The 20232-nt window shown below is 42.4% G+C and overlaps 1 protein-coding gene across 1 annotated transcript in view; it reads left to right on the forward strand.

Annotated features, from left to right (window-relative positions):
- Positions 1-7862: 7862 nt before the first annotated feature.
- The window catches only part of LOC104513057 (ras-related protein Rab-3B-like), a 44308-nt gene continuing 31938 nt past the window's right edge, over positions 7863-20232 (forward strand). The window contains exon 1 of the mRNA XM_010156285.1: positions 7863-8090. Coding sequence (XP_010154587.1) covers positions 7863-8090 — 228 coding nt within the window. The remainder of the gene's footprint in view (positions 8091-20232) is intronic.

The raw sequence follows: 20232 nt of genomic DNA on the forward strand, positions 1-20232 counted from the left end.
AGCAGTGAGATACTTGGAAGTATTTCCCTGTTGCCAGTTTGGTCTCGGAAACGGAGACGGCGCTGCGAGGCTGGAGGAGCCGATGAGACGGGGGATAAGTCCATTATCTCGGCCATCACTGCAGTGTTTGCAGCAGGAAGCAAGGGCTGTAAGGACAGTGAGTTTTGTAATGGCCATCAACCTCTGCAATTTGCGCTGTGCTCTGGAGACAGGGCTGGATTCAGTCTCAGCCTCAGCTGGCAGTTCTGTAGGTCCAGAAATTGGCTGGCTCCTGGGGTTCCCAAACTCAGCGGAATATTCAGGGAATTACGGAAATCTCTACATCCGCTCTTTAGGGTATAAGGAGGATGTAAATCTCTTGTTCCGTGCATCCTTTGGGAGAGAGCCGAGCTGGGCTTGGTTAGTGGCTCCCTTTAGAAGGGAAGATCTTTGTACTGTTAAATATTTTTCTCTGTAACTTCTGGAGTAGTATGTTTGCCAACAGGCGTGGAACTATGTGATGATAAAAGATCCACAATGAAAACACTCATAGAAGAGAGTAGAAGATGTGTCAACTTTTATTTCTTCACATTTTTTGTCGGTGTTTTGTCGGACTAATTCCTCCTTCCTGAGAGTTTTGTCATGGCTCTGAAATGGACTTTTAAGGATGTTGAACGTTATGCAGGAAATGGGAGAGGCATGGCTCTAGAGACATGTTTGGCTCGAGGAAATCTTTCTAACAACAGTCTCAGCTCTTTGCTGCCTAACAAAACGTGGTTGTAAAGGTAGAGGGTTGGTGGGAAAGGGATGATATCCACAGGTTCTTGACTTCTGTTCCACTCCCAGCAAATTCTTAGAAGACTTTTTAAAGCCTGTGTTCCCAAATCTCCCGATAATAATAATAATGGGTAATAATAATAATCACCTATGCTGTTCGCAGGCTTTTATTCTTCATTTGCCATGCATATATTGAACTTACTTGTAGCATGTGAGTTCTGGACCAAATCCACCACAAGCATCTTCTTGCAAAGACTTCTGGACTCACTAATAAATCAATTTTAGTTTTTGATGTCAAGATAAGGGGCTCACATTTTTAAAGTATTAAATACATACTTAATTTTCTTCCTGTTTACATGGTTGAATTAGTTTTGCTTTAGGCGTATCAATTAAGTTATTTTTATGAGACCTCAAAATCAAGTTCTGGGCAGTGCTATGTGAACCAGAGGCTGTCACAGGGAGCAACAGAGGGCAAGGGCGTGAGAACAGGAGGAAACATAACCAATACCAGCAAATGTGCAATACTTTGGGCAAGAGCAAGGTGCTGCCTTGTGCCAAGTGAGGTGATTGTCAATTGTGTGGATCGTGAGAAAGGACTTGTCCTTGTTTGATCCAAAATCTGACTGGGAATAGGTGGCTGCAGCTTGTTATTTACACAAGGTCTGAGTTTGTCCATGTGTTCTGGCAGTCTCCACAAGGTAAGATAAGGCAAGCCAAGATGGCAAACAGAGGTTTATCATTGTTTACTGGAGAGAAAGTGCATCAGAGACAAAGTTGGCTTTTAGATTATATTAGCCATGAAAAAGAGGACTAAATCCTCTTTTTCTGCTCTAAATCTGGGATAATTATTACTTTAGGGCAGTTATTTTGGTATATATGTGCTTTAAGGGGGGCTGCAGACATTTCCACCTCCGACTGCAGTTTGCCTTTGCATCACAGTAGACTTTGACCCAAGCTTTGTGCAAAACGCCAGCATATACAGATGTATTTCAGCTGCTCCTTGGTTCCATTTACTTTGCTGCCTTTCTGTAGGAAAGGTGTAACGATTCCTACCTGAGGTTTTGCATCCACCTGTAGGATTTATCTGGAACTTTGATTTTAGATTAATCTAGTTAATGTCCCTTTAATAAATTTGAAACTGATGGCTCCAAATATCTGCTGTTACATTACTGCCTGTCACTAACTCAGGTGCTCTCTGTTCTCTTTGTACGCTACAGGGCTTTCCCCTTCACCTTCAGTGCTGGCAGCTCAGACCTTTACACAGCGACGTGTTCACGGTCTAACCTGCCTACCCATTAGGGTCTTAGATAATATTATCCATCTTTACCATAAACATTGTAATCCTTTTGCTTCTACATCGCAGGTTCCACAGTGTGACCACTCTCTTGATTCATATACTCACAGCAAAGCCTCCATCTGTCTCATGGATTATAGATCTAAATTGGTAACTATCACTTGCTTGCAATATTTATTAGTGGTTATGTTAATTGCTCATACTATGTTTTCTGCTTCTGATAACTCTGTTGTAGTACTAGCAATTGTATTAGACTCCTTAAGGTCATCATGGCCTTATTTCCTTTATGAGCTTTGTTCTTAGGACAACATACATTGGCTATGAAAAAAATTCCATTACTTGATAGAAATCTGGTTCAGGATTTAATTTAATTCCTGAAAAGGAAAGCAAAAAAATTTTTTTCATATGACAGAGCACATAAAGGAGTGAGTTTTTATAATAGAGACTTAACATAGATGTGTCGTTTGTGAACTAGGGTGTTTTTAATGTAGGTCCTCTTTTAAGACTCTTGGGGAAAAGAACCCCACAAGGTACTGACTCTTCTGGACAGAAGTTACGCTGCATGCCAGTAATGTGTCTCATGGGTTACTGCTAAGCTGTAAATATTAGAAATGAAGAAATCTTTTGGTTTAGCTATTTTTGTTTCCTCCCTGCCACATAACTTGGAGAATAGTTTCCACTGTCTTTCAGCATCTTCACAGCTCTACACTGCTCCTGCCCTGTGTTTCTGTAAGTCCCTTGGCTAATGCAGGATCTGTTTGGCTTTGGCACAATACGGTGACTTCAGCACTATGCATGTGGAGTTTTTTTTAACTTCTGCCTTTATTTAGCCTCATTATTTCTGCTTTTACTAAATGAGTGTATCTAGTACTCTCCCTTCTTCCTTGCACACTCCTCCGTGCCTATGGATAGCCAGAGTCTAACAGGTACAGCTGGGTTTGTGATGGTGCCCCGTCCCTTGTTCCCTGCTGTTACCACTTACCGCTAGTCGTTAACTTCTTCCTCAATTTTTCTCTGTTGGCTGATCTTGAGCACTGGAACTCAGGAGCAATAAAATGGAAGTAAGAAAAAGGAAGTTTGGACTCTGAAATAAAGGAAAGGTTTAACACTGGTCGCTCTGAAAGGCAGTAAAATGGCATGTCAGGAGAAAGAACAGAGGTTTGGTTGCTGAACACACACAAAACGAGCCTGGACGCAGCATGCTGTCATCAAACCTTTGACTCTTAAAAACACGGAGGGGTGGTTTCACCCCCATCTTCTCACCTGCCTAATAAAAGAAATGTCTGTGTGCTAGTGGATGATGATGAAACAGATTTAAATTACCACCGATCCTATAATAACACAAAACATATGGAGTAAATTTCAGTTTGGGCTTTAAAAATAAAGCAGTGACAAATATTAAGAGATGTTTTTACTTTTAGAAATGCACAGAACTTGGAATGCACAGAAAATACACAGGTTCATAACAAGCTGAAATTGTAGGGAAGTCTGTGTGTGCAGTTTGAAGTGTAAGTTCCATCAGTGTGACTGGGTTTCACGTTAAGCTGAGGTGATTGACAGCAGACGAGGAGACCCTTTTCTAAAGGCTTCTTCCTCTCAGCGTTGTGGGAGAGAGTGGGACGTGGAAATGGCCATGTCTGCAAACAGACCAGTGCAGCTGCTAATGCAGAGGCACCTAGACTTCCAAGCTAATGATCAGGTTTGGGATAGAGAAGAACAGCCCCCTGTTAGCTTGTAGCCAAAATGATAAAGGCTGGAAACAGCTGAATTCAACATTAATTTTTTTCTGGAAATAAGTGGACAGCAAGATGCACCAGTTGATTTAGCCAACACCATCAGCTTTAGACAGTGCTTTTCACTCATGTTGGCAGTAAATACTGCAGAACTGGGGCGGCAGTGACCACCTTTAGTGATTTGTAAGGACAGTAACACTTTGATGGTTCGCGTTGCACTACAAAGCAGTTTGGTTCTTTGCCGTGATGTTGGTCACAAATTAAAGGGCACATCTGTGTGGAGCCATCCATACGACACATTTCGGTGAGTTCTGCATGCAGTGAAGCAGGGTTTCCCATGGAGGTGTCTTATGGTGATAGGCTGCTTTTTTTTAAACTTCATTAGACCAAAATAGAAAGCAAAGGCAGGAGACACACCTTGACTGAGGAACGTATTCTTCGGTGGCTAATAAGGTCTGATTAAGATTTTATTGCTTTAGAGCATTTGTAGCATCCCCCTCCTATGTGGTTTCTCTGTCTAATGAAAGACGAGCTCACACTGCAGGCTTTTTCCTCAATAGGGAAATAATAAGGTATCTCATAGCTACACAACTGCCTATTCTTTCAAAACTACCTGGAAGTGGATGTGTTTGAGACCTTGTTCCCATTGCTAAAGCATATGGGGGAAACAGGTTGTCAATAATAGTAAGCTCTTCGCTTCCAAGAAGTGGGATACCCAGGTAAAGAACTGAAGGATGCAGGGTCTCCTACTGAAGGGTTCTCAAGCACAATCTGACTGGCAGCTTTTTCTTCTCCTGTGTAAAGGGTTTTCTGTAATGTAGCTCAATCTTTCCTATATGGGCATTTTCTTGAGGATTATTCCAAGGCAGCCAAAATGGAAACAGACAATAGCCTCTCCTCTGCACTCTGCTTGCCAGTTGTATTTGTCTTGGTCTTCTGTAACAAAACCCTGGTTAGTCTACACGTGCTTGTAAAACAGCAGAGATGCTGCTGTATTTGGAGTCATCCTAAGCAAAGAGCACATGTAGCTGTGTACGCACTGCTAACTAAATGTCCTTTCACCAAGGAGGGAATGCCATCCTCTGGGAACCACTGGGGGGGAGTTGCCCGACATCGGCGCGTCGTCGCCTTCTCCTTCCACTGCTGATGCTGAACCTCGGCCAGGTGCAGAGGGGCTGCAGGAGACGTGATTTCGTGGACCTTTCGCTCAGTAGCATAGCAACTGCCATCGCATCCCACTGATCTGTCCCCTCTGCTTGGCTCCCTCAGCTGTGCCAGATCAGGAACTGAACCAACTTTAAAAACAGCCCTGAAAAACAGGAGAAGTTGTGGGAGGATTTATTTTTAATTGGGATCTCTCTGTTCTCTGAACCAGCTCTCTGCACGGCCCTCGGGACTGGTGTAACCAGGGAGCGCCTGGGGCAGCGGTGGGACAAGGAGTGGGGAAGAGGAAGGGAGGGGAGGAGAACTGGGAGAAACATCTGCCGATTCTTGGCTTCAGGGTTCAAGCACAAATCCAAGGGCAGCCCTTTGAATGCTTTCAGCCCAACTGCTGGTGGGGTACAGCTTCAGTAATGATCTGCACACAGAGGAGTAATCAGTAATTAGTACTAAAGTCCTTTCAGTTTCACTCGATTGACCAGGGGAAGGGAAAGGGACAAGTCGAATTCAAGCAAGAGGATGGAATTTTTTTTGAAATCTGTGCTCCAACGCTACTCCTAATGATTCCAGGAGCTGGCGTGCAGCATCTTCGGCGTAGCACAGTGGCACGCGCGGGCCAGCGAGTGTTGTGCTTCTATGACAACAGCCCCACGTTCTGTGCAAGTACCATTTGATCTTATTTTCTGCATTGTGCTTCTAACAAAGCTGCTCTAGCTGGCCACATTCTGTAATTGCTTTTTTAACTGAGATCTGAAAGTCACATTTGTAGCCAGGTACACTTTTGATTATAGCAATCTAAGGGGGTTAATAGAAGCTGCAGTGTTTCATTTAAAAGATCAGCTTGGAGTGTGAGGATGGATTCTGTGAAGGCAGGGGTAGGAAGAAGATATTGATTCCTGTATGATTAGTGGAATGTTCCTTTGTTAAAGGTCTGCCTCTGAATCTTTAAATGACCAGGCTTCTAGTGATGAGGGCATCACACTTTTTTTCAAGCCTCTGTGAGTAGAATGGAGTAGTAGAGGTTTTAAATTTTCTTCTTTAGTAAGTGCACGTCTTCTCAGAGGCATTTGTGGAAGTTATGTGTAAGAAATAAATTACTCGGAGAACTTCCTACTGCCTTCCAGCTCGGTGATGGTACTAATCAACTAATCATCCAGATGCATGATTTTTGCAGCTGAGATGTCTAACATTTGACTGAGGCAGTGAGTGCATTGGCCTCTGTGTGTGTAAGTCAGCTGGATGTCGAATTCTTCATTTTAGAAATTCCTGTTAAGAGCCACAAGGCATGAGTAGAAGAGCCCTTTTCTGATACACTGGTGAGAAGAAAATTTGCACTTGGGTTTTCTGGATGCTTGCAAAGGACTGGACTCTTACTGAACAGCAGCTGAAGTTCAGAAGAGTGTGTATCAGAATTGTGTTGTATCCTACAGAGAATCACTTGTGGGAAGATTTTACTGTGTTCAGTGCAGCTGTTGACTGTTGAGCTACGGATAAAGTTCTTCAGAAACTGGCCTTGTTAATGCAGCCTGTGAAGGAAATGTCTGCTGCACCAGCCCTTTTCTGTGTGAGAAAGCTGCACGTGTTTAGTCGGAGATTAACTTCAGTAAAACAGGCATGACGGTTTAAACTGGGTTGGGTTTGGTTTGTTTCTCCTCTGTTGGGAATTTAAGTTAGATTGCCATCCCAATTTAAATTGCCTTTGGACAGCATTTTGGTTTAAAGCTGTTTAACTACAGAGAGTTTTGACCTGTTTGTTTTGGTTTTTTGAGAGGGAGTGAAGCCCTGTGTGCAGGTGAGACCTGCTGAGAAGGAAAGTATTTGGGCACATGATGAGAATGGACACTGATGGGAGTTTTGTTCCCAAAGATGCCCATGAATCTGAGTTGAGGGGAAAATTGACTTATTTCTTTGGATGTGTGTAGTTGTCTGCTGCTCTGTACAAACAGATGAAAAGGCAAGGGCTTGCCTTCTCCCACAGAGTGTCTGAGCTGCATATGTTAAAGCAGCCAGGGCCGCTCTGTGAGTTCCATCCACCTTGATATTTCAGACTCTGCAGTTGTTTTGGTTTCTGAATCCAGTTCAGGGTCACAAGGGAAGGAGGGATCTCTGAGGCTGCATCTTCCCCTCTCTCCACCCCACTAACGCCCTCAACTCTCACCTCCCCATAATCAAAAGGGATAATTTACCTGTTAGGAATGCTGCCTGCAGCCCCACTGAGCCCTCGTGTTTTTTGCAGGTCTTGTTTATTTTAATTGCAGTCTTGAGAGTCAATAGATGTTGGATGAATTTTAAGTTTTCAGCTGAAATTCCTGGTGTTTTGTCTTTTCCCATTGTGTGTTTGGTGGTTTGTTTGGTTGGTTTTTTTTTTTTGTTTGTTTGTTTTCCCCCTCCTGCCTGTGAATGTTGAGGACGGGACTTTTCTAAGTTGGTGATGCATGTGCTAGAAATGCAGATTTTCCCTAGTAGTCACAAAAGGAATGATTTAGGTTTACTTGCCTTGGAGGCTGCTTAATGAATTGAATTATTTGGCTGCACTGTCAAAGATTTTAGTTCTTGGTTGCAGTACTCCAGTTTATTGGAGCAACAGAAGTGGCACCCTGCCACAGGAGTAAAGAATGCTGTTTCCCCACTAGTATTTGAACAATCTGCAACAGCCATCTGTTATTCTTTTCAACACAAAGCAGTGCAACAGGTGTATTTCTTGGGTTTGGAAATCTTACCGCTACAAGTGATTAATAGCAATTGAAAGCCAGGATTTAAAAGAAGATTTCAAGGTGTGTTCCTCTTTTTTTCAGCAGATACAGTGGTTATGATACTAGGAAGAAGAGAGATAAGCTAAACATATGGTACACAGTTAAGAAAACAAATGCTGAACTGCTCTTAAATGTGTTCATTTTCAATGTTTGTCGTTTTCTTAGATGGCTTCAGTAACAGATGCCAGATACAGGCAGAAAGATACTTCAGATCAAAATTTTGATTACATGTTCAAACTCCTGATCATTGGCAACAGCAGCGTGGGCAAAACATCCTTCCTCTTCAGATACGCGGATGACACGTTCACACCAGCCTTTGTCAGCACCGTAGGAATTGACTTCAAAGTGAAAACAGTTTATAGGAATGACAAGCGGGTGAAACTGCAGATTTGGGTAAGTGCCACTGCTTTCAAAAATGCTTTATATTAATCCCAGCAAAGATATGGTGGTAAAAATAGCTTGTTTGAAAGTAGATTTTTGAATTAGTATGGATTTTGGTTGTTCCTAAGTGTTGTGTGGCTGTATGATTTGTATCCCTGGAGTATGGCTGAGTAAGGTCTCTTGGTATTGCTGCCTCACTCACCTGGTGGAACTCCTGGTTTGGTCTTAAGCCGCTGCTGAGCATTCTCAGGATTCAGTGTATCAATAAACAGCAACAAACCCAAAGGGAGCCCTTTAGTAGCGCTTTTTGAGTGAACACGGCTAGGTGAAGAAATTCAGTGGGCGCTTAATGCGTGAACTCTAGGTATAGTATCTACTATGAGCTTACATCCTCCAAATGAGATACTTGTATCTTCCTGCAACTCATCTGCCTGCGCAGCAGCGCCAAGCCAGCTCGCTTCATCCATCCAGGATTCCTCAGCGGGAAGACGGGTATGCTTCAAACCCTCTCCTCTCCCAGGACTTCTGGGTAGCTCAGATGGGAAGAGAACATGTGCAGGTAAGCTGGAGGGCTCCCTCTGCTCAAATATCCACCCATGGGAGCAGGCTTTTTGAATTACAGCATCCTAGCCCAGTCAAAAAAACCCAGAAAAGTTCCTGACCTGCAAGCAGTTGTGTCAGTAGCTTATGATGTTCCATTTTATGGAAAGCAAGTGGTTTCTTTTATTCTACTTGCTGGCTAATGACTTAAATCCTACAGTGCGAAGGCAATTTATCCTGATGGTACTTAAGCCCTCTGTGTCCCAGTGAATTACTGAGTATGTTCAAAAAAGGAGGCTCAGGTTGCTGTGTTTTCAAGTCCCGTGGGGCTCCAGCTGGAATTCTAGTTTGCAAGATTCTTCTCTTCTGCTTTACATAAAAAGAAAAGATCTCAAGTGGAAGATAGGCTAATATTCTCTTAGCTCACTAATGCTAAGTAACTGTTTATTTGGTTTCTCCCACAAGTTTAAGCTTAAAGTTCAGTCTTGAAGATGGGTTGAAACTGTGTAGTGTTTCTACCCAAACGCTGCCCCAGCCACGAGCGTAGTCTTCTGACTGATCTATATACACCTGATTTACAATTAATCTTTAATTATTGCATTTAAATGTAATATTATAGAAATCACATTGTGTTTTTTAAATTTATTGTGATGATCTTGAGTAGTCACAATAAAATAGAATCTAAAATGAGGACTTTTTTTTTTATTACTGCAACAATATGATTAATTTTAGTTTTTTGTTGTTGGGTACAAGGCACAACAAATAATTTAAGAAAAGATCCTGTTCACGCTCCAGAATTCTGGCATTGAACCTGATGTAGATAACCTGGCATGGAACTGTGTGACTTAATTTAGGGTTTAGGTAGTAATATTTGGTCTTCAGGCCCCACATGAGCAACTAAAGGCTATTTCCATCCAGTCTGTCTTTCTTTAATCTCAGGACATGACATTCACTAATCAGTTCTGTAAAAGCAAGGCAGGCAGCACCGTGACGTATCTGGTGGTTTTGCAAAGATACTGGGATTAGAATGAATTAAGCAATAATTTTAATTAAGTCTGTTTGAAGGCTTTTTTTTGTGGGGGAAGGATTTAATAACCTTAAAGCTCTTACGGAAAGAGATGTCAGGTGGGTTCCTCAGAGGGTGCTGTCTATAGGACCTGTAATATTGGAGTTACCAACAACATTGATTTAATATTTATTTTCAATAAAAGGTTCATGTAAGTGTTCGACAATTTTCAGAGTGACTTCTGCTCTTTTCTTCTCTCTTTCTGTGCTGCTTGTATGAATCCCTGATGTGAGTCATGATTTAAGGACTTTAACAAAAACTTTACCTGCATACCTATAAAACCCACAGTATTTGAACTGGTTTACCTCCTGCCTGTCCTGAGACTACACGTGTAATTTCAGTGTGTTCTTCAGGGTACATGTGGTAGTAGTGGGCGCCATTAATACACCAAAGCTACGCGTTCCTCTGTGCAGGAAGCAAGAGTTTTCTTACCCACCTGTTTTCCAATTATTTTTTGGCATGATTTATGGCTGCTGTTGGGTTTCTGTGAGCGTGCAACCCCGCGGCTCCATTGAAATTTGCTTTTACTTACAGCTTTCCAGTTATGTTGACTTTTTTTTTTTTTAAATTACACTCCCACTAAGCCTGATGTTAAGTCTTACCTGAATGAGGTTTAATGTGAAACTAAGTGAAGAAGGAGAAAGTACAAGTGTTTAAATAAACCACTTCAAATGTCCTTGTAAAATCCAGAGAGGAGCACTTCTAGGAACGTCTAATGTTTTCTGCTCCACGGAGCCAGGACTCTTTTTCCGTTGCTGGCTGCTTGTGCTGTGAAGTGCAGGCAGCTGTGGCAGACCGGAGGTTCTGAGGGACTGTGCAAAAATAACCTTGCCTTGTGTCCTACGCCTCGCAAAGCCAGGGGGAAGTTACCTACCGCCGTGCTGTGATCCAGCGAGATCAGGGGGACTTTCCGCGTCGCCTTTTGCCCCTGTTGAACAGAAGAGCAGAATATTTGGGTGTGCGGCCCCAGCTACAAAGAGCTCCTTGGGTTTTCTTAAAGCTGAGAAAAGCTCCCACTGCTTCAAGCGCCAAGCCGCTGCACGTAAAGACCGACAGCGTGTCGCCTTGTCGGCAAATGTCCTTCTGGCCTGTCTGGTGGTTAAAATCTCCAGTAGATATTGCTGAGTGGTTTTAGGCTAGAGAGGTAGCTTTTGCGTTTGTGCTGATTTTGAGGAAGTCCCTATTTTGTGAATCAGGATTTGACAAGCTGTCCCATGTAATGATCAAAGAAGTGCTGTTCTGTTTAATTTTGATGTCGTTAGTGGGCCTCTTCCTTTGCTGACAGTAACACCTCAATCACCCAAATTGGTATTTTAATAAGAGTCCTGTCGGTTGTGCTAGTGACCTAGTCTGGGAAATGATCTGCTTTGAAAAGACTTGAATGGAGAATCTCTTGACTTTGAGAGAAATGGGACATGGTGAAGATATTCAGAGTGTTTTTAAGGTAGAATGATATCTCTGCTGCTAGAAAACAAAACAGTAAAATGGTCTGGAGAGGGGTTATGTGAAATAATGTTTTGTATGTCGTTTTGGTTTTCTTTTCCTTAAAGAACTCCAAGATCTGTGTTCTAATTTCAAGTATTTTCTGTTTTGTTTAGGAATGGTGGCTTCATGTAAATAGAATAAATGACCTTTACTGAGAAAGTTAATTTTGTAGTTGGATGAGGTTTGGCAATTTAAACATTTCTAACTTAAAGCATTACTTATGTAAATGTATTAATATATTGTGTAGATATTCTAATATCTACATAAATTCAATTCTTGGATTAGAATTGGCTTATGCCACTGCCATCTGTAATAATAGTTTCATGTAAAGCATCTCCTTTATGATATATTTGTAAGGAGCCAATTTATAATATCTCTCTTCATTTGGGGTTACATGTGCATTGTTTCTTGTAGAGCAACAGTTTTCTATTATCGGAGCTGCTAATTACTGATTACGGAAGGAAAGCTTTTATGTTTTCAGTTAGGTATGGTGTTTTATTATAAATAAATCTCAAAGGTAACATTATTATATTTTTAGCAAATGCATACAGTTAATACTCAATGCAGCGTTCAGGTTGCCTAGCAGCGAGAGAGGCCACTTCGTCCGGATCCAGACGGAAGCAGGGTGAATGAATAAAAGCGATTTGAGTTTTAGGGGAGAGCAATGTGAGATTGCTTCTTTTTTTTTTCCTTTTTCTGTGCGTTGGTGTGTCTGCTGTTGGTACGTAATAACAACAGCAGAACTCTTGACCAACGTAGCAGAGGCTGATCGCTGAGGGACAAACTCTGGTCCTTCATGCTGGCCTAGTCTAGGTTAATTCCATGAGCTCTTTGGATAGTAACACGAATTCACTGATGGAAAAATCATGGGCAGTGTTTATCCCAAAACACTTGCACATCACAACACTTTGCACACCACACAATTTGTGCTTTGTGTAGGAATTTCCATTCTACTTTTGTAGAGCAGCCTACACAATGGAGTCTCATTTTTGTTGCACATACTACACGTAACACAAACATACATGTGATTAATAACAAACATAACTAAACACAGGGGTTGGCAGCTGCTGTTATGGTCAAAACTCTTTTCAGCCCCCTTTTTAAAAGACAAATAGAGGTTAAGTTTAAGTTCAGCTTAAAAAGCAAAAAGGATGTGATGTTCAGATGCAGACAGCATATTCAGACTGCAGTGTGATTTTTATTTTAAAGTGCTGCTTACCAGATTTAAACTGCTAGGGTGAGTATAGCTTGCTTCTTTCCCATTAACAAAAATGTTTCCATGGCTTAACTCCTGAAGCTTGTAGCGGTCTGAGATTAGCTGGAATGGATGTCTGAAACACGTGCTACAGCTTTCAGGCACAGCTGGGAAGAGGGTGCAAAGCAGCATCGCTCTGCTTCCGTGGGGAGGATCTTTACAAACAGAAATATGACAACTGCTAATTATGCTGAGTGGCAGTTACCATTGCAATACATAAAAGTGTAAACTGACATAAAACCCAAGCTGCCCAGCTGTCCATAAGGCAAATATGCAGTGTTTTTAAAAGCTTGCTGTATCAGTTGTCGCTGGGATGACGGGGTGTTGCTCTGCAGCTCGCCTCACAGGGGAGGGATTCAAAGAAGTAACACTGGTAACTAAGTTCTTTTTTTTTTTTTAATTTAAAGGAGGTAAAATTAGAACACCATCACACTTGATTGTAAATTTCAATGCTAATTGCACACTTATCCAAAAGCTAATTATGCATTTCAGATGAGAGAATCATCTATTCCCCTGGCATCCCGTTCCCATCGTGTTTTTGCTAAGTTCATTACAAGCACTGAGTTTAAACTTGAATGCTTGCAGAAAACTTGTTTCTAAAAAAAGAGATAACGAGTTCTGTAATTTAATATATAGATGCGATAGTGATGGATGTCTCTAAAGATCTAATGAACCTGCTCGATAGATTCACAGCTGTTGTGAAATCCTCTGACTTGCTGTTCAGACAAACAGCTAAAATGGACAAAGTCTCAATGGTGAAAAGAACGGGTTGATCCTTGTAAAAGAGGCAAGGATTACATCTGATATGCACCATTGACGACTTACTGGGTCCCAGGATTGAAGATCATCGGGGGTGAGTGGACATAAAGCACTACTTCATATGTTAAAACACAATGCAGGATATTTGACCGGGGAAGAGATACAATGACAGCATCTCTAATTCAATTCCAAGGTCTTGGTTATATCCCAAGGATTAATACTTCTGCTCTGGGAAGAACTTGGTGCTCATGCCACTCTGAATGTTTTTTAAGATTAGAGTTGCAAGACTGATACAAGTGAGAGAAATAAAAACTTTAAAATAAAAGCCTGGGTGGTTAGTTATCCCACTCCCTCTTGAATTTATTTAACAACCTAAGCTTGCTGAGCAGGGCAGTCCTGAGTGTGCAGGTAAACAGTTGACATGGAAGGTTTATTTCTGTTTATAGTTAATCACCTCAATCCCATTGTTAGCTCCTTATAACTCTGCATTATAGTGAGGGCCAAATTCAACTTCAGCCTAAGCTCTGTTACCGCTGGAGTTACTCCCGTGTACAACATTGGATTTAGTCTCCCTGCAAAGTGTGGTATCTCTTTTTGTGCTACATCTTTGCAGAGTTACTACGTATATGGAGCATTTGCCCTTGTTTTGTGCATTTTGGTAAAATGAACACAGGTACAATATGGTCTTTAGAGGTACCAGGCTGTATCCAGGAGCAGGGTTGAGTGTGTTTGTGTTGGTTGATTAAGAGCTGCAGATAGGTCAAAGGTTTGGACCCTTTCTAGTGAAAATGGGCCAGTGTTAACTGGTGGCCCAGTAGAGAAAAAGGTGTACACATGGAATTTCAAGGGAAATTCTTCATTTGATGTAGTAAGGCAGTTAAGCTTTGAAAGGACAAATGGGTTGTTGGCCTCCTGACATTTTGCATTTAATGTTTTTTACAGCAGAAATTCAGAATAGATATTTTGTAATAATTTAACAGAAGGTCCTGGACTCATGTGCCTCAGTGTTTTCCTGCTGTCCTTGCCTTATCAGAATCACCCCTTCTATTATTTTCTTCACGATGTTATCTTCTGCATAATGGCTAGGGATATTCTGTATTTCAGTATGCTTGGTTACACTGTGATCAGTTATAATACAGTGGGTGGAATTTGTAAGTTCTCATAGTATTTTTCTCAAGTGAACATGTATTTAAACTGTGTCAAGTTTTTGGTCAAATGAGAAAGTAGAACTATTTGTTGAGCTTATTCACATTTATAACTTTCATGCCCTGTGTTGTCTACTGCAGTGTCATGTTTATGCAACACTTAGGAGTAGGCTGAATGACTGATTTTAGAGATAAAAACAGGAACCCGAGACCATGAAAACTGTTTTTCAGATGTGAGAAATTGTACCCTCTAGCACAACTGGAGTTTTCCGGAGTTCAGCAGTGGGTACATTGTAATTTGTTTTACTGTTGTCTAGCTATTTAACGTCATCCTGATTCATTAAACAGCATGAACTAAGCTCCCAGATGTTGAGCACTAATTTTCTGTATTTCTGTTGGGAAGGCTTTTTTAACTCAGGCGAATGAGTGATGATCCTTCCAGCACAGGGGAAATGGTGATGTTATTGCTTATCCACAACATAAAATCCTCTGTGGTTTGGTTGGGGTTTTTTCATTGAGTAACCAGGTCCCCCAAATGACCTCTGACCTGGCAATTGTTAAATTGTGCTGAAGCTGCAGTGTCACCAGTGTGCTCAGAGATCCACCTGACTGCTGGTGTAGGTGTGTCAGAGGGCGGCAGTGCTGGGCTCCGCGGATGCGTGTTGTGCTGCCAGAAGGGAAACGCTGGTGGGAAACACCAGGAACTGGACAAAAAGGCAGCACGCTCCTGCAGTGCAGAGAACTGGGAGGCCTGTGGCTTGCTGGTTAGGTTCTCCCATCTGCAGAACAAGGTTATCTTTACCAGGAGGCATTGATCTCAACTAAGATTTCTGGCCACCCAGCGAATGTCAGTGAGAATGGCAAAGTGGGAAGCATGTATCTGTCCTCAAACAGGATTTGCACCTTTCAATAGCAGCTTAGCACCTTGCATTTTAGTCAGGGGCCGCTGCAGCCCAAAAGTGAATCCTAGGCATCCTAGTGTGTCCTTCTGTTATGGTCCAGGCTTTGTTGTGTCGCTAAGATCTTCCTCCTTCCAAACGGAGCTGCCAGTCACAAGCGTTCCACCTAGATCACGGACGGCATCCTGTGTGTCTGTTGTGCGCTTTCATCTTGTTTGAAAAGTCCTCTTGTTTTACTAATTCTGCTTCGCATCCATTTTGTAGCTAATCATGTATCAGATACTCTCTGCTTTGTTACTGATTTATGTTAGGAACCGACACAGGAGGCAGCAGGAGTGTTTGAAACTTGCGGGAGCAGGTGTAAGTGGAGCAGAGAAATGCACTATGTTATGAGCTGCTGTGCTTTATTAACTGAAATTACTTCATATGGTGTGAGACTCAAGTGGTTAAACTTTGTGCATTACTTAAAGAAGGGCCAGTTATGGTATTTTCTCAGTCAGATTCTGCCTGGCTAGTCACTCTGACAAACTGATAGAGACATCTGTGCCAGCGCAAGAGGGTAGAATCAGGGAGACGAGCAGTGTGTGTAGATACGTGTGTGCACATATACTACTTGTATCTGTCAGGTGTTATTGTCTCTCTGCTTTTCTTGTAGCCAGTAATAAAATAGAACATACAGGGCACCTGGGCATAGGGTGTTTACCAGGAGGGGTATTCACCCTAATGCTGTTTTTGCTTTTGGGCTTATTCAAAGATCCACCTGCTGCTTCCTCTCCTTTGGTCCCTACACCCGTGATAGTGCTGTGGCAGTTCTGAAGTTACCGAGTGTTCGAGTGCCATGGTAACTGCATCCCGCTCAGCTCACTGCCAGCGGGCGCTGAGCCCTTCCCAGCTCTGAAAGGAAGCGAGTGCTCCAAGTGCCAAATTGTGGCAGACTGGCGTGAGTCAGCTTTGATAAGTCTATGGGAAGTCCTTTACTGTGAACTGGGGGTCTCTTTTTTTTCTTTTTTTTTTTTGAGAGAAGAAAGAGAAATAACTCCTATCAAGTGCGTTTTGGATTTTTAAAAAAACCTCTGAACCTGTCCTACGTTATTGAAAGGCTAAAAAATACATTCCCATTGGAACTACCACCAAATGCTAAATTGCTTTCTTGCTGTGTATTTTAGCCTCACGCTTTACACGTTTCTGTAAGGCTTTACCACTTTTCCTGTAGTTTTCTCTTGGCTCTGTGTTTTGAACTCTGCTTTGCTCTTGGTGAAATCAGGTAGCATCTTTCTAAACACTTTCGTTACTGTCGTTAACAGAATTTGAAATAACGGAGTTGTGTGTAAGAGTAACCAAGAAGAGCTGGGGAAAAGGCAGGAAGTCAATTTACTTGTTTCCTTTTTAGAGAACAAATATTCTGACTATAATATAGCATGCTGGTGTATCAATTGATTGCATGGAATAGCAACACTGGAAATTTACAGCCAAGGAAGGCTAATTAAGGAATGCATTTTCAAAGTCTCTCTTGCATGGGAATGGAATGATGGACCTTAACCCTTACGATTCTCTTACCCTTTCTCAGCCTTTTCTGGGTTGTAGAACTGCCAAAACTGGGAAGAAAATTGGACCTCGCCATGTTCGTGTATGTGTCTGCGCGATTTCTAAAGAGGCGCTCTAACTTTTGTTGTTACCAGCTTCAGCTACGATAATGGTGACAGCCCTGCAGAGGTTCCCTGAGGCTAAGTGCGATCTGGGGTGTGTGGTCATGTAACGTCTTGGCAGCTCGGTGGACAAAATCAACCCTCTCTGGGGTTGTCTCCATTATCATCAGGTATAAACACTTGTTTGTTCAGTGTTGCTATAAAATACAAATTTATTCAACTGAAATTCTTTTAAACTTGCTCTCTGCTCCCTTCGTAGAGGCGTAGCTGACTAAGTGGAAGGCAACAAGAGGATTGGGAAATAAGAAAAGAGCTAGTTAAGGGTTGGAAGGATGATTTAACTTCCTTTTTCTTACTCCAACTGCTGTCAACTGCCTCACTGCTGCAACACAGGATGTCAGGGTTTGTTCCAGTTCCTAGTGGGATGAACACAAAGTGCTACCTTCAGTCCTGCCTTGCGTGCTTTATTCCCACGGCATTTCTAAGGTGCCTAGGGCTGAAAAGCCTGTGTCGCACATTGTTGTGGGTGTTGTGCTGTTCCAGGAAGACCTGCTTGAAGGACTGTGGACACTTGTTTATGATTGCCAGGGAGCACGCTTTGGCTGTGTGCAGCCACTAGACAGAGACACACTGAAGTGACAGTTTAAAGTAGAGACATTGAAATGCCATTGAGTGTTTGGATTTACAGTGGTTTTTCCTCCCCTCTCTGATCCCAAAGACACAGTGCTAACAGTTACCAGGAAAATCAGAAGGGTCTTTATGATGTGATTCTAACCTCTTACATTGGTGTAAGGATCCTCGGAGGATCTACAGGACAGGCTTAGATCACACATAAGGTTGAAGACTGCACTAACCTGGGCTGGTGCATCCACCTGCTCAGCAGGGTAATAGAACACGAGGGAGGATGCGTTGTCTGAAAGCGAGAAGGTTGTGCTTAGTGCAGCATGGCAGGGGGCTTGCAGCCAGCCTGGTTTAGCCTAAGCACAGCTTCATGGTAACGCAGCCCTGCCAGCTCCAAATTCCGGAGCTAGGCCTGTCTCTGGTGAGTGAGGGCCTGTGTGCCTTGAGGGTATCCTCAAGGCAGCGAGGAGGGTAGAAACCGGCACAGAACTAGAGCAGAACCAAAGCAGGACCGTGAAATGAAAAACAAAACAGCCCCAGTGCCTTTAATGATTACATTAATGACAGTGGAAAGTGATGCTGAAATGCAGTGGCTTGCAGGCAGCGAGGAGTGGCCGTGAGCAGTGAGCCTGGGGGGCTGGTTCTGCGGGGCTGGAGCTGCTGTGCAGGAGTGTCCATCTGCACCAACACCACATGGATTCCAGCCTTCCTGTGAGGTGGTTGGCGCCTGGGCTTGGCACCTCCTGAGGCGAGGAAGGTATGCATTTGGCAAAGCTCTTCAGCCTGTTTTTACACACCCTTCCTCACCAAACCCCCTTCCTACGTTGTTTTCCTAAGTGCGAGACATGGTGTAAAGCACAGAAGGGACTTGGGTGGGTTGGCTGACGACAGGCACTCGGGGCTCCAGATGAACAGTATTTCTGTGCTGAGGCTTATTCCAACTCTTGTGCGATAATTCTGTGACCACTGACAATCTGTACCTGTGCGAGGCTCCTTGTCCTAGCTAAAATGGATCTCCTTTTTTATAAGAATTCTCTTCATCTTGAAAATAGCATGCAGGAAAAGTCACTACTGCAAAGTTGCCAAATGAGGTAAATTTGTGAGAACTGCTTGGTCCCTCCTGAGTCTTTGGGTATTGGAATTGTAAAATTAATAATTTCCTTTTATTTGTGCTGGTTAATGATTTATTTAGGGAAAAAGTGAACTCTTCCAAGGGAAGAATCTGCATAAAGTTCTGCCTCGTGATGTATTTGCTACTGTTCTCCATTGCATATGCTCCGCTCCACAGTAGCATGTTCAAAGCTATGGACATAATTCTGAAGTCTTGGATATACTTGAAATTATTTCAGTTTTCCTGATAAAATTCTGATGTAAATATGCATAGGAGCTACTTATTCTAACAAGACACTGCAAGAAATCTAAAGGGAACAAATTCCGCAAAAATCATCCACACCATTGTTATGACATCTGGCTATCGTCTTGGTCCTCCAGATGTTTACTGTTTTAATGGGAAATTTAACTGGAATCAGTGGTACTTGCAGAATCTGGCAGTAACTTAAACCCAACAGCACCTTTGCATCACCGGCTCGAAGTCACGTGGCAGTTCTCCCAATCCTCTCCACACGGCAAGGAGGCTGGGAAGCACAGTAGCTCCAGTTGCGTGTCAAAACCTGAGGTTGCCAAGTGATGGCAAGGTAGTCACCTGCTGTATCGCTTACAAATCCAAGCGCTTAAACAGAAGGAAACGAATAGCTCCATTTCCCCCTAACTGCATACAAGGTGTTTATTCGCTCTGGTACTGGGAGTATCACACCTACATATCCCTTTTACTCCAGCTGGGATCTTCAGAGTTTTAAAGTTCTTGGAGTGGCAGCCATTTATCCTGCCTGAGAATGTGCCCTTTTAAAATATATAATATTATGTTACCTTACAACTGCGAGAGTCAGTGCAGTCAGTTTGATGATTAAAAAAAACCCGGATTTTTTAAAAACAAACAAGCAAACAAAACCCCAGCAGATGGCTTTTTATCACCTGATACAAAGGCAAAGAAGAGGTGGTGTTTGTTTTGTTGGTTATGTCAGAATCTGTGCAATGTTGCCCTCTTCTTCGCGATTTTTTTTTTTCCCTTCTTTTTTAAACTATAGCCTACATGTCCGAGAAGCACTGCAGCATTGATTTCTTTTTTTAATATATTTTTCATGAAGGAAGGTGAGAATAAATCCAGGCCATCATACTTGCTAACTACTCTGGGACTGTTGCTAGGAAAGATGAGAAGCAGATTTTTCATTTCTAATTTGTCGACTGATTTTATGGATATATAAAAAAATTTGATAAAGATTTAATTGCCCTCCTGCCATAGGTGAGTCATGTGTGTTCTGATAAAATCCATCTGCTCAATAAAGTATTTGTTCAAAATAGTCCCTCAAAGGGAGATGCTGAGTGACTTTTTCAGTCGTGACTCATTGGATCTCCATTTTTTAAATGAAAAGATTCCCAAGACATGTTAATTTTAAGATCTCCTCTATTAAATTCTTGATTAATAATACTGAGTGTTAATTTGACAGTGTGTCAGGGCTTGAGGTGTTTGTACAACTGGTGTTCCCCTTTCAGAAAAGGAAGGATAGTTCCTTTTTTACTAGAGGCGGGCTCGCACAGACCCAGGTTTGGAACCAGAGGCCACCATCTGAGAGAGTGGAAGCGTGGCAGTAGATCGTCTCCCTGTGAGATGCCATCAGGAA

The sequence above is a fragment of the Eurypyga helias genome, unplaced genomic scaffold (genome assembly GCF_000690775.1).
Source record: "Eurypyga helias isolate BGI_N326 unplaced genomic scaffold, ASM69077v1 scaffold28377, whole genome shotgun sequence".
In the NCBI taxonomy this organism is placed as follows: domain Eukaryota; kingdom Metazoa; phylum Chordata; class Aves; order Eurypygiformes; family Eurypygidae; genus Eurypyga; species Eurypyga helias.